The sequence below is a fragment of the Syngnathus acus genome, chromosome 24 (assembly GCF_901709675.1).
Source record: "Syngnathus acus chromosome 24, fSynAcu1.2, whole genome shotgun sequence".
Classification (NCBI taxonomy): domain Eukaryota; kingdom Metazoa; phylum Chordata; class Actinopteri; order Syngnathiformes; family Syngnathidae; genus Syngnathus; species Syngnathus acus.
The window spans coordinates 7,255,347-7,270,265 of NC_051108.1; the positions used below are offsets into that span (position 1 = coordinate 7,255,347).

Here is a 14,919-nt window from a genome sequence, read left to right on the forward strand (position 1 = left end):
GTGAATTCTGTATGACTGTTTATTTTACAATTCCCCCCAAAAATATTCGATTTTACAAACCGCCGATGACTAAAGCGCCTTACTAAAATGACGCAAGCAGTCAGTCAATCACAAAACGTGAACGGCGGGCCCCGGTCCCGGCCTTTTGGCAGGCTGCCGACAAGCCCTGTCAGAAATCCCCACATCAATCCGCTGATGTCGTCAGACAATGTAGAGCAAGCCAGTGTCATCCACTTGATGGGTCAGAGGGCAGGTAAGTCACCGTTTTGCGCTAAGTCTGACATTGAGCCTGCTGATGAATGGGAGAAAGTGGGAGAGTGTGGCCGGGCCGTCTCGCCTCTGCAAAGTCACCCTGAAACATTTTCCTTATTAACGTTCAAGCTTAAGCACACCGAAATGCAACTAACAATAATGGGCTGTACTTGAATTAGAGTATTCCCCCCGCTTTATCACTGTTCTTGATGCAATCGATTTTGAAAGGTTTTTGCATTATCCATCCAAAGTCAGAATTTGGATTTTTCTTTGTGTAGTATAACAAAATATGCTTCGGGACAGACAAAAAATCTTTGACGAAAACAAATGCTGTTATTCAGTGTAATTAAGTAATTGCAATTATGAAAGGAGAAGGTGCAAGTACGCACACATGCTTTTGTCTGCACATGAGAGTCTGAATGTGTGTGACCGCACACACACCTGGTAATCTGCAGTAAGCTGGTTTATGGGCTTGTCTGCCATGACGCAAGTATGTTGGCTGACAGAGACTTCCTGATAAATAGGGCCGCAGTGGACCACAGTTTGCCAATAAAATATTTCAAGAAAGAGTAAACATTTCTGGAGTTACAGAAGTGACGACCATTTAGTTGCATACAAAGGATGTAAAACTCAAGTCTGAAAGGGTGTAAAGAACATTCCCTGAGAGGGCAGCGAGATGTTCTCAAGGCCCGCCCGCACACCACTCAAAGTGCTCAACTATCATCCTGCAACTATGACCCATCTGGTTATGAGGTTCAATTTACAATACGTATATGTTTTTTTTCTGCACCACAGAAAATACATTGACTATAAAAATGTAATGAAAACTTCTGAATTTGATTTGTGTTTGTCACTCCCATTTAACCCGAGTTTGAAAGCAATTGGTTAATTATGAACACAACGTTCACAAAAAGAGGGTGTACAAACTTGTGCAACCCCATTATCTCAATTTTAATTTAATTTAAATGCACTTCCGCGTAGTAGCGAGACTTGTGGAAAGACTTTTTTTGCCGATGTAAAATATGACTCAGTAGAGGTTAAGTAACCCTTCTCGAGTCTTCTGGGTTTCTCCAGTACCGCCTCCGCTTCCCCAGCCTGGAAATGCCGCCAGTCAATCAACGCGAGCCCCGCCCCCCTGACAGTCAGACGGGAAGCTGGCCACAGGCTCGCCCCCTTGCAGCTGTGCAACTTCAAACTCGATGACATCACGCGCTGTTGGCGACGGAGAAACGGAGCAAAATGTAAGTGCGAAGACGACATACGGCGCTTGATCGAAGGTGCGGAGAAGAGAGAAGGCTGCAAAGTCGTTTTCACGTACTTTGAGTCGCGTGTGTCTAACTGCGCGGAAAGCGGTCTGCTTCTTTGGGACAACATGGATGGGTCAGTGGATTAAGACTGGGAGCAAAAGTGCAATTCTGCTACCATAAGACATTTTTTGGCACTTTACGACGTGTGCGTTTAAGGCCGCCAAAACTTTGAAGCGTTAACGGAACGTGATGGACAAGTCGGGGGCCTGAAAAAACTGTTTCTGCGGACCCTGTTTGCGAAGCGGTGCGCGGTGACCAATAAGCCTCAGGTTGAGGCGTCTGCTGAATTTAGTTAGGTAGGACAACCACGTTCGATTTGCGCACAAGAGAGACTGATTCCAGTGCGCCAAAGTTGCCCCGGCAACTCTTCCGGGACTTTGAGTTAAAAAAAAAAGAAGTTTTGACAAGGACGATGGGTGACAACGAGGACGGCGTGGAGAGCGTCAGCTTGAGCGTGCTCGATTGGGAGCAAGTGCAGCGTTTGGATGCCATCCTGGCCGGCTCCATCCCAATCCACGGTCGGTGGAACTTCCCTACGCTGGAGGTAAAGCCGCGCGACATAGTCAAGGCGGTCCGCAGCCGCATGGAACAAACGCACATCCGCGTCCGGGAGGTGCGGCTCAACGGCTCGGCGGCCAGCTACGTGCTGCACGAGGACAGCGGCCTTGGGTGGAATGACCTGGACCTCATCTTCTGCGCCGAGCTCAAGGGGGAGAAAGACTTCCAGATCGTGAAAGATTTAGTGCTTGACTGCCTGCTGGACTTATTGCCCGAGGGAGTCAATAAGGAGAGGATCACGCCTTTGACGTTAAAGGTAAATTCAAGAATGGTGTCAGTGCACATAACTGTTGGGGGGTTGTCAGTCATTGGATGAGGGTCGCATTCTTATGTTTCAAAACACTAGTTTTCCGCACACACAAAGAGTTCAACTGTTCTGGTAGGTTTTTTTCCGGCCATTTGAAGACCAGTCCGTCTTGCTACTCTACCCCATAGTTCAGACATAAGTAGATGGAAGATTGTTGTCACATGCACTAATGCACTTGCCAGAAATTCCTGCAGCACCTTCATTGTTGCTGTAGGCCACTCGATGCCCAGTTTTTCTGTCACAACACTTCATTCCATGGTATATTTAATACCTTGGAAATTATTTTCGACCCTTTTCCTCACTGATAGTATTGGACAGTGAGATGCTGTGGAAAGCTAACTTTGGACTATGTTGTGTGCTTAAAGATGTGACTAGCAAAATGTCAGGGACAAGTAACATGAAAAATTAGGATTCCATCTACTCCAACTGGATTTAGATCCACATAAATAAATGGCTCCCTGCCGCCAGATGACATCAACATAATAAATAAAAGCAAAACAAACTATTGCATACTTCGTCCTGACTTGTGACACAGGAAGCGAAGTTAGGAAACACACGCAACAAGAAGCTGGGCGGCTTGTTCAAAACTTTGTGGTCTATCACTGGGGCTGGTTCTGCTTATTTTTTTAACGGAACATTTTTACACCTTGTACATGTCGATTACAACCAATATTAACAGTCTCCTGTGTAATCATTTATTTGACCCTATAGGAAATTAAGAGGTTACCATTTTTAGTATCTTACATGAACAAATACCAGGCAAGAACCCAATGACATCCCTAGCATTGTGATGCTAGCATGTTAGCCACCTAGTCCAGGGGTGGCCAACCAGTCAGAGACTAAGAGCCAAATTTTTTTTACTGTGTACCGCAAAGAGCCACATCTCGACCCCCCCCCCCCCCCCCCGAAGCGAACACGCAGCGTTTGACGTCCCATTAACACCCCCCCCCCCCCCCCGAAGCGAAGCGAACGTAAAAGAGCCGCATGAAACCCGGCAAAGAGCCGCATGCGGCTCGCGAGCCGCGGGTTGGCCACCGCTGACCTAGTCCCATGACCTAAGGGTGGAAACGTGACGACGTCCAATTCAAGAATGATTTATAGAACTTTTTGAGGTGTGGCTTAATGAGACTGGTTTTGTGGAATTGCAATGGCTTCAACTTTGGATACAAAATCAATTTGGGGACCGTTTATATGTGCTGTGATAAATTCAACGCTTTGTATCCAATTACACCGCTCACCAAATTTGCATTAAAATAACGGGCTTAAAGCAAATGAACCATAATTAAATTGTAAATTCTCCTAATTTAGTCTTCTTTGATGTTCTTGCAGGAGGCCTACGTGCAAAAGATGGTGAAGGTGTGTAACGACTCGGACCGCTGGAGCCTCATCTCGCTGTACAACAACCGCGGCAAGAACGTGGAGCTCAAGTTTGTGGACTCCCTGCGGCGGCAGTTTGAGTTCAGCGTGGACTCCTTCCAGATCCGCCTGGACTCGCTGCTGCTCTTCCACGAGTGCTCCGAGCACCCCATGGCCGCCTCCTTCCACCCCACTGTCTTTGGCGAGAGCGTCTACGGCAACTTCCCCGCCGCCCTGGACCACCTGCGCAAGCGTCTAATTTGCACCAGGAGCCCCGAGGAGATCCGCGGCGGCGGCCTGCTCAAGTACTGCCACCTGCTGGTGCGGGGTTTCCGCGCGGCTTCCGACACGGAGATGAAACTTTTAGAGCGCTACATGTGCTCGCGCTTCTTCATCGACTTTCCCGACGTGAGTGATCAGAGGCGCAAGCTGGAGTCCTTCCTACAGAACCACTTTGTGGACTTGGAGGACAGGAAGTACGACTACCTGGCTGTGCTGCACCAAGTGGTGAAGGAGAGCACCGTGTGCCTGATGGGCTACGAGCTGCGGCAGACGCTAGGGCTCATCTCCTCGCTGGCATGGCGCGCGCTGGCCGAGCACAATGCCATCCCCAATGCCGCCAACGTCACCTGCTTTTACCAGCCCGCCCCGTACGTCTCCAACTGCAACTTTAGCAACTACTATGTGGCCCAGGTCCAGCCCCTCTTCACCTGCCCGCCCTCGCCACCCCGCCACTACATTCCTCCCTTGCAGCATCCCATGCATGCTACCTGGCTGCCCTGTAACTAGACCCTGCACTACGGCTGCGCCCTTGACGAATTTCTCCCAAACGTGCATTGCTTCCTCGATGCTGTAACGTTCAACAACAAAGGACGATCGATTTTTCACACAGTATCTTTGTTGTAAGCAGTAAGGGACCAAACCATTGTGTCATTAAAATGACATAGTTGACTTAGCTTAATGCTAACAAGCAATGCAAGATGCCTTTGACATGCTAACGGTTAGCATTGAGTCGCAATTTTGGAATCGATAGATATTTGAACATCAACGGTGGAGCAACACGAATCGACATAAGAATTCTCAGGCATGAATACTTTATCCTCTTTAGAAAAGAGCCTGATACAGAATCTTACTGAGTCACTAGGAGTGGCAGTAGAATAAGTTATGCATCTAGAACAGTCAATGAGAGTGATGTTCTCAAGATGATGAGTCATGATCAAATATAGCTGGGATTTTCTGTCAGTTACCATGTGACACCTTTAATCATGCAAAAACACAGAAGTGACTCAAGAGAACAAGAGTGAGGACAAGAGAAACAGCAATGCAATGCAATGCACGTACGTTTTAATTCTTCACAGCAACTAAGTGCCTAAAAAAAGAAGAAAAAAATGGAAAAATATATTTTTGCAATTTCTCGAGGGTGGGGGGTGCAAAGTGTGCTCAGTGGTGTACGTATTTCCAAGCTAAGAATGAATGTATTGCTAAATATGCGGAGTCAGGATATATATATATATATATATATATATATATTTTACACTGAGGCCCCAAGCGTGTTTTTATTTGTTCATGTAGTAGTTGTGGCTCTCGCCTGAAACTCGGCCGATTACCAAAGAGGAAGTAACGACACATAACTAACTGCACGGTGACGCAAAGAAGTGAAGAGAAGCGGTAGAGTGCTTTGACATAAAAATGCTTGCGCTAATAAAATAGAAAGGGGAAAAACAACAAGCCCATTACAGACAGTTTGATTTCTTATCATCCGGGTAAAGGGATCATAAAAATGCTGAAGTGGACAAAAAAAATTAAAGCAAATTTTAATTATACAGACTAATTAAAAAAAACAATCAATTACACGTCCCAAAATTCTTTTTTGCTTTTTTTTTTGTGTGTGACCATTCCATGTCATGGTGGTAGTGAGTAGAGGTGGATGTATTGATTAATGCACTCCATTTTGCCTTGGTTGATTCAAGACGGGATTCAATTCAGATTGAACAACTCCTTTCCCTACTGTGAACTGTTGCACAAGAAGCTTTCTATCTGGAAATGTTTTGGAGTGGCGTTCCAGTTTTTCTATCAATCAGATTTTTCTTGTACAGGTTTGTCTTTTTTTTTGTGATATACAGCGGGCCAATGATTGATGCGATGACTCGGAGGTGTTAATTGTGATCACTGCGTCATTCAGCACATTCACCCCTTTGGAGAGATTGTCCCTGGTGTATTTTTTTTTTCACACAGAAATGACAATTCCAATGGTGTGCGTGTGCTGGAATCTAATGATTAAAGTAAAAAAAGAAAGACTGCGAGTGAGTCACTTCCTTCACGTTTCAGCATCCGTTCGCAGGTGAAAGTAAAAGTCGCCGAAGGGTCAACGCTCGAAGGTGCCCGCGCTGGGCCTCTGCCAGCCGGTGACAGCTGAAGCTGAGGGATTTCCCCCGGGCGAGACGTCACCGACAAGCCGGCGGCCGTCATCGCGCTGCTTGCCAACCTTCATTAGCTTGCCTTGGCACGGACGATTTAATCGCGCAACATGCCGAGATGTCCAAGGTGGGGCATTACAGGTAAAACGACACTCTGAAAAGCACATCTTCAGTGTTTCACTATTTTTCCACAACTTGTTTTCTAATAATGGTGGTAAACAAAAAAAGGGAGAGCCCAATTTCAAATGGCTTTCACTTGAATATTCTTAGCACAACTTACTAGTCGTAGATACGAATCAAAGTATGCTAACGAGAGCGTCAATGTCATCCACTTCTAAATATAGAACGGCGCTGCCCTGCGCTCAGCCACTGTAAAGACATTAGGCCAGTTACAGAAAGCTGATTATTATTCCTCGCTACGTACTGTGTCACCGCAAAAAGATTTACAATCCGTCCGCCGAAGCTCGCTAGGACTGGAAAGAATAGCAACCAAAAAATGCAGTCCACTTCCTTATCAAGGGTTCAACGGGAAGTGAGAACGAGGGATTGAGGTGTTTTTGTACAATGAGGGAGCAAACGAGGACACCAGAGCAGGGAGATGCAGCAGCAAAAATTTTAGTCTACATATAGAGTCTCAAAGGGAGCACCGAGCAGAGGAAATCTGCCTCCCGCTCATTTTTCTTAAGGAATTCAACCTTTGTACTAATGATTTGTTGACGTTTCAAACACAAATATCCCCTTAGGACAGAACTAATCAATGAAGAGGCATTGCCAAACGGAACAGTTTCACATGAATTGAGAATCAAATCGGGCATTGTGAAGTAATATGTGACCACATCCACAGCGGCGCAGCCCTCCCTCTCACAGATCCGCTTTTGCTCGGTTAAGTTTTGCTACGTGTCCGCTTTGCGACTGGAGAAAGCACCACAAAAGCCAATAAAGGCGACACATGGCATTGGAAACTTCATGAGCAATCCAAGACACGCACGCACACATACAAAAAGATTCCTTTGAAATGTGATGTGCATCTTTAGTTGATTGTCTGCATCGTTAAAAAAGGAAATTATCATAAAAAGTGCAGCACATATTGAATTACTTGTGCATTTCTGTGTGTGCGGCTGAGTGTTTGTTTGAGACAGGAAATGTTAAACTTGATGCGGTCATCATCGCAAACACACTCTCACACGTACAAACTCCAGTTATGTTGGAGATGGACCAGTTGGAACGGCAGCAGGGCCAAAGAGTACATCTCCTCCCAGCCCAGATCAGAGGTCAGCGAGTAAATCAAACAACAGCCAGACTGTGAGAAACAACAAGTGTGTGTGTGTGTTCAAGTGTATGAGAGTGGACTGACGAGAAGGATGCAACTGTGTGCGTACGTGTATTCATTGATCAGTTTTTGGATGGAGGAAGCGCAACATATAGCGGCGTCTTAATTCAAGTCATCCTTGCCTATCAAAATGAATGGGAGTGCAATTAATCGGTTCAAACAGAGCGCTGCTAAACGGTTGCTTTTCGTTAGCCCATCTATGGCGTTTCCCATCATGCGCTAGCATTAAAAAGCACGTCAACTTTGAATGGCATTGAAATATTTTTTTTTTCAAAATGAGCCGAGTTGAGTTATAGCCGAACGACGGCTCGTATCCCGAAAAACTAATTCTTCTTATTCACATTCAGAATAACTTTGTGGGGACAATTTGGTGGGGACCCTTTACTTTTGCCAGATGAATAAAGTCATGCTTGGATGATGAAACTGGAACGGAGATTAGAGTCAAGGCCGCCCTCAGCCAAAATCTTAAATTATTCTCATCTTGGACCTGTCATGGATGCCTTTTGTCTCCAACTGGAGAGCCATAATGCAAGGAAGACAAATGAACACATGCACCCGCAATATTTCCCACAGACACTCTCCAAATGATCCTAAAGTGGGTTGATTTTTTTTTTTAGATCAAGACTTTTCAATGCCATGAGTACAAAAAACATCGGCAAGCAAAACCCCACCGGTTTGATTACAAGGCCTGACACTAAAAACGCTACTAATAAGTCATACTTGCTGGCTACACCAACGACCATGAGAGTTTTCCATGACACCGGATGCCAAACAGTCGTCTGGGCTCGGGCAATAAATCAGACTCATCCACAATCTTAAGTGTTTATGCCGGCTTGTGTAAACGCCGGCCAGCTGGACGCAGGCCAACGCTGGAACAGAGATTAGCTTGTTTCGTGGCAGAGAGCGGCCGGCCTCCGCCAACACGGCCGATGATGTGTAACCCGACACGCGGAGCTGGAAGTGATTGGCTTGTTTGCGCTGGAAGATCAGGAGTCGTGAAATTTATTGTTTTATGCACATGCTACAATGTAATCCCTGCCGGTTATTGAAAGTCTAAAACAACAACAAAATGATGATTAAAAAGCCAGTATGCCAAATATAGTTGTCTCACTGCCCGGATTGGCAAAAGTTGTGTCCAAAAATAACTGCTCGACTTTGAGGTCGCAAGTGAGGTTTTGTTTTTAAAAGCGCCAATGACTTGTACTCAAAGTGGGCCAAAAGTGTCATTTAGGAGTCTTCTTGTCATGTGACCTCTTAAATCAGAGCTGCGAAGTGAGCGTGTCGCGGCAGAAGATGTTTAGGTACATATCAATTATAGAAATTATTGTCTGCAACATGTTCTTCTGAATACAAAAGAAATGAGCGTCAACTCTCAAGAACACAATGTGACGGCTTCTTTGGTTTCTTCTGTTGCAAACAAAGACACACCTTGGCGCTCTTTGTAGAAGCTGTTCTTTTTTTTTGTTTCTTTAAAAGCAGACGCGTTCGGGAAGACTATTATGTGCAAGTTTGAGCTCGCCAACTGTCGGGATCCACGTGCTCATTGTGCAACAAAGTCCTTCGTGCGAAATCGCTGTCAAATCGACGCTCGGGCGTCCATAAGTAATGTTGAGGCATGTGTGGATTGAGTGGCAACGCTGCCAGACGGTTAAGTCAAATACTGGAAAAAAAAAAAGGGGGGGGGGGGGGGTGTCTTCTGCAAACCCGACTTTTATTATTATACATTCAGACAGCTGGGAAGTAGGCATAACCCCATTTGGGAACTTTCCGTTTCCAGACGGAGATGGTTCTCATGACCAAAACGAGCTTTATTTGCGGCAAGACGCTAATTAGCCACATTTGGTCCACTTTTAATTAGGTGACGCAGGTAATTGTTCCAAAAATAAATGTAACAAATCACTTATTTGTTCATGCATGTCCCTGTCTAGCTAAGACTGCAAAATATGTATATGAAGATGCATTCAATCCGCTAGCCCTCTCCCCAACATTCCGGCATGTGGTCCCACCCCAGGAGCTTTCTCACTTCCACATTGCTCATGAAAGCAAGCCCTGTCCTCCGCCTCCTCTCAGGTGCAGCTGGGTCTCGGGTGATCCTTTCGAGCTGTTGACCGGACGAGGAGAACGAGGAGGAGGCCCAGGAAACAAGGAGGGTGGGCTATCACGACTGCGTGCCGTCATATAGACAGCCGGGTTATCTATGAGCACTTGCAGCTTTGTGTGCTGACTAAGCAGAAAAGTTCAAAATACACATGGGCACCCCTTTAAGGATTTTTACCAGAGCTGGGACAGTATTGATAATTTTGCTAATCTCCTAACAAATGTGACATAACTTTTCAACTTTGGTGAGAAATTAATATTCCATCAATATCTTTGCTGCCTCTCACCATCCCGCTGTCGGGTGGAAAACTGCCAGATATGCATTTTCATGGTCGCAACAACACCCATCCGCTGACTCTCCCAACCAACACACCTTTTCTTAACCTTGACGACAGTCATTAACACATTCTAACAGCAAACACACCTGAGGAATTTCCACTCGTGCCAGAAACACACCTGCATCTGCTCAAGTGCATCTGGCATGACGTTATTGAGCGGCCTTGAGAAAGACGGCGTGCACGCGGGATAGAGCATGCTGTTTACATGGTCAATATCGGGTAACGGCCATGATTTGCGATCCCGGAACGTGAAGCGGAAAAAGGCCCGATCTTGTTCATGCAAAATGCGTCGTTTAGTCTGCGTCAATTATCACATCACACGCAGTTTACAAGCGAGAGCCGTAAAAGCAAACCACCTCCATGTTAACGTAACTCGACATGCAAGCGCGTACTTGACAGGAGGGAGGGGGCGGGGTCCTAATCGGGTAACTCCTCACAACCCAAAGTGACCCAGCTGCAGTATCTTAGAACTGGACCCGTGGCAGCTGAAAAGCTTTTGCTTCAGCTTACCTTCACACCGCACATATTGACCGACGCTAGCAGCAGCAGCAGTCAGGGAAAGCGTGCAACATGCGTGATTGACTAGCGAGCAGCTGCGTGCGTGCTAGTACTGCATGTGTCTGTTCGCCGCCATGTTTGCACAGCAAACATAGTTATCCCTTTAGGTCGCCGATGAAGTTCACATTCATAAATCAAATGCAAAGTTGAATCTTATAATAACAATACACTAAGTTTGCCAATGTGTTCTGTTGGCTTTGATTTTTCTTAGGGAGAGGGAGGGGGAGGAGGGGGTGAATAGACATTGCTATTAGTGGAAACAGATGTTTTCAGGACTTTAAAGCAGAAATTAATTACATGGTTAATTACTTGGCCAGGCAGATTTTTTTGGGGATGTCTCTCGCTAGGGTTGACGTAAGGTCACGTTTTTTTTGCTAATTCAGTAACTTTATAAAGAAACCTTCCTATCCCGGTGAACCTCCGCTTTTGTTTCTTCACGAGCACAAAATAACGGAAGCTAGCTGGAGCTCAACACATATTTATGCTCTTGCAATGTAGGTTCGAAAATGACCCCAGCAAAGGGCAGTCAGAGGTGAGGACAGAACAAAGGTAGACGCTGCCGAGAGGAGGGCAGGATGCAAAGAGTTAGCCAGCAGATTTAAAAAAAAAAAAAAAGTGCTTCAACATTACAATTCAATGTAATGCTTGATGATGTCATCGTCGTAACTCAAATTAACCGCCTCTGCATAACGTCTGCATTGAACTCGCTTTAGACAGGCTGGCATCAAAACATCCTCCCCCGTCACCATGGAAACGCCACATTGCACAGAGCGCCATTGTGAAGGTGAAAAAAAAAAAATGTCAAGACTCAAGTCTTTGTGTTTGACGGCTTTACATCAACGGTGGAGGAGAAATACTTTTTATTGCTAAATATATTTGGTTTGAATTGATGCAATGTTTGGCCGGCAAGTTAAACTAAAAACAAAACAAAAAAAAGAACAAATAATTCCACCTCCTCGCTGCGGTCTAATCACTTTCGTATTAGTTGCGAAACTAATCCGATTAGCGGTGAAAAAGACAAAGTCAAATTCTTGACCTCCGCTGACCACAAGTGGTGTTTGTCTGCGCTCACTCGAGAGCCCGAGCTATCTGTTCCATATTGACGTCAGCGCCAAAAAAGATAAGTGGGGGATAAAAATACTGGACTCCTCGCAATTGGGTTTGTGCGGGCTAAATAAGCAATTTGAACGCAGCTGGTGAGCAGACATCTGGGGAGAGAAAAAAGGGACAATGGCAAAGACGGTGTGACGGCGAAGAAAACATAACTTTTAATGAGTATTTTGGTGGCTTGCTCGCAAGTTGCTTAAGACGGCGGTCAACGAGGTCAAATAAGCTAAACGTGTTGAGAAAATGAAGAACATCCAGGCCTTGAACAGCGGACATTTTTTTTTTTTTATCATTTTCATATTTGCAGGAGGAAAACCCCCAAAACAAATGGATTTGCATCATTGTGCATGCCAAGGCGAACAGATCTGTTCAATAACAAGCTTGGCTCCTCCTCATCATCATCCCAACATGCCGAAATTATTGTTGGACATTTTTCTTGGCGGATGAACTCAGCCTCGGCAAATATGGTAATAGGGAACGCATGGCGGGAATGCTTTGCGACATCACGCAAGGCATATTTCTCACCCTTAGGGTAGTACACGGCTAGCAAGAAGCGAGATTTACATGCTAACGTTCCCGATTTGTATAAAGCACATACAGCCGTGTAACACCTGGAGCCATACTGTACGGCTTGACAGCAAACTGGAAGACGAACTGGAGGATTGTTTATGATCCAACAACTGCGTTCCCACATACATCACTCTAATTAGTTTGTTTACAAGCGTGGTTCCTACACGCCTAGTGTACGTTTACTGACAACTGCCCCCGCAATCGTTTAGCCCGAGCGCTGTTTTGAAGCCTCCGGGATCAAATCATCAGCCGAGCTGCCGGTGCCTCATTCAAGCCATGTTCGTCTTTTGCTTCCAGATCGCTACGTAGGCCACCGTCGCCGCTTCCAGAATTGGTCTCCCCATAGTACATCACAGAGGAAAAACAAGACGGCTCCTCCCGCGTAGCCTCAACCGATCGTAAATCACGTGCTGATAGCTGGTGTAAAGCACCATAAAAACTATAAGAGCGCTTCCCTTCCCCTCACAAATTACAGCCTTCGAGATCCTTCAACGCCCAGTCAAATGCAGCCGTCATTAATCACGGCCCCCTGGGGGGAGAAAAGCGCCTTAATTCCTCGCTTTGATGAGTTTGGTGGTAAAAGTAACGCAGGTGGCGCTTTGGAAGTCTTTATCAAAAACACGACGAGTACAAATTTGCTACGGAGCAAGGAATGTCAAACTCATTTCCATTGCGGGGCAAATAATAGTGATTTCAAGCGCCCGCAAATAAATAAATAAATAAAAAATAAACACTTTAATATTGTCCCTCAATGGTTTTCATTGTATGTTAGCATTAAGCTAAGTCACTAATAAAAATCGGGTCGATTCTTCACTAATATACCAGAGAATCACGAGTTTCAGCTTGAAGGTCAAGTACTTGTCTGTCATCTAATTGCAAGTTATGCGGGTCACAGAACGGTACTACAAACCTTCCCACGCATTCATAACCAAACTGGCCGCGTGCTCCAACAGCTAATCATACAAATAACAGTCCTATCTCGACTCACAATCATAAGTGCATCGTGGGGGAGGTGGGAGGGGGGGCATATTTCAGTTGATAAAGCAAGCAGATACAAAAGTCTGAAAGTTTAGCTTTTTTTTTTTTCTCATACCTCTTTTTTTTTACCAGTTGTCCGCGTAAAACTTATAACTTTAGATACAGTTCAGTTTCATTATCAGGGAAAATAAAAGGAATGGCGGTGATACAGACATCTGCAATGCATTCTCTTATTTTAGCGCAAGAAAACGTCTGGATGCATATTTGCACAGTGATGTAGAAAAACGGATTTAGTCAAACTTACAGTGTATAGAAGTTTTTTTATTTTTTTTTTATTTACTGAGTCAGCAACCACGGAGGAAATGATGGGAATGAGCGTGATGACTCATCGCCTACCAAAACAGGGCGAAGAGAACAAACAAACGCTCCGAGATTTGGCTAGAAGGCTCGCACGTGCGGCCATGCGATCCTCGTCTTGACGAGACATCTCCCGACCTTGCAATATCAAATTATGGCCTTCTGCTTCTGTCATATTTGTAGAATTCCACTTATCTGAGGAAATATTCCAAATATCAAACACGCTATCTTTTCCTTGGTCACTTTTATCTTTTCCCTAAATTCTTTTAACGTTTTAAGACAACCCCTCGTCGCAAGCTTGCTTTCTCAGCATCAGGCCAAAGCTGCCCATTAATGGCCAACATCTGTGTCTTCCCGATGAGTTGCACCAGATCAATAACCGTCGGCAATGATACTGGCAAATGTTGTGACAGCCCTGACTGACTATTTGGAAGGAAGGTCTGAGCGAGAATGACATCAATTGCTGCGTGTGCATTTTCCACACACTAGTTTCCAATTTACACAATGTCTTTGCGATGTTTGATGTTGCCGATTTGAGAAATGTCTTTTCAATTACGGGCTATGGCGGCCAGCATATGGCCTTTTTTGCAAAACACTCGAGTCTTATTTGAATGACTCAATCTCTGCTGTGGCTATCCAGTTCCTTGGATGTCATGCGGACAACAACGTCTCAACGGGAAAATGAAAATCAGGCTTCACTTTTTAGCCAGATTCTTTTTATTTGTGAAAAGCACTTGAAATGATTCCCATGGCAAAAATGATTTAGTGCATTTTTCAGCACGCAGACCTCCGCTAAGACTGAGAAAATAGTGCTAAATTCTTTCTGCCGAGTTTGTTCTGCAAGGCGATTCTGTAGATGCCAGTGTACCATATTCAAACAAAATTTGGAGTTTAGCAAAGGAGTGCAATGAGCTAGGTAGCTAAGCAGCCCAAGAAAACATCATGGTCAGAGGCGGAGCTAGAGTTGGGACCGCAGGGGCACAGCCCCCCCCCAAAAAAAGAAACACCCTAGCTCCGCCAGTGGGTTACTAATAAACTACGGCACGTTTCGACTTTAATATAAATTTGGGTTTTGCGTCTCACCGGCAGAGGTCACAAGCGCTGCTCATGTTGGCTGCACAGTCAGGCACTGAACTCAGCCGCGGCAGGGTCGCAGGCAGTGGGTCAGTCCTTTGGGACGGAGGCATCCCCTCGAGATTAACATTAACCGAACATGACAGCGCTGAGAGGCTTTGAGCTCTGCCCGGGCTAGTGGATTAAAGCGGCCGACCGCAATACCTGCAACGAGTACCTTATAACGTGTTCTTGAAGCTTTGCTAATATTGGGAATGCTAAATTAGCTAATGGCAATTGAATCAATACTTAATTGTACGCATTTTAGAGATAG

General features: G+C 45.4%; 1 protein-coding gene across 1 annotated transcript; it reads left to right on the forward strand.

The window, feature by feature from the left end:
• The first annotated feature begins 1,393 nt into the window (after positions 1-1,393).
• Positions 1,394-6,077, forward strand: LOC119118162 (terminal nucleotidyltransferase 5A-like). The gene is made up of 2 exons (XM_037244957.1): positions 1,394-2,373; positions 3,754-6,077. Exons 1-2 carry the CDS (start codon positions 1,972-1,974, stop codon positions 4,567-4,569), a joined length of 1,218 nt encoding a protein of 405 aa, XP_037100852.1. The 5' UTR covers positions 1,394-1,971; the 3' UTR covers positions 4,570-6,077.
• Positions 6,078-14,919: the final 8,842 nt, after the last annotated feature.

Bases quoted from the DNA above. Each gene is read 5' to 3' on its own strand.
- LOC119118162 (XM_037244957.1), top strand. From the start codon at position 1,972: ATGGGTGACAACGAGGACGGCGTGGAGAGCGTCAGCTTGAGCGTGCTC. The intron at 2,374-3,753 runs GTAAATTCAAGA...ATGTTCTTGCAG, and splicing joins TCACGCCTTTGACGTTAAAG to GAGGCCTACGTGCAAAAGAT.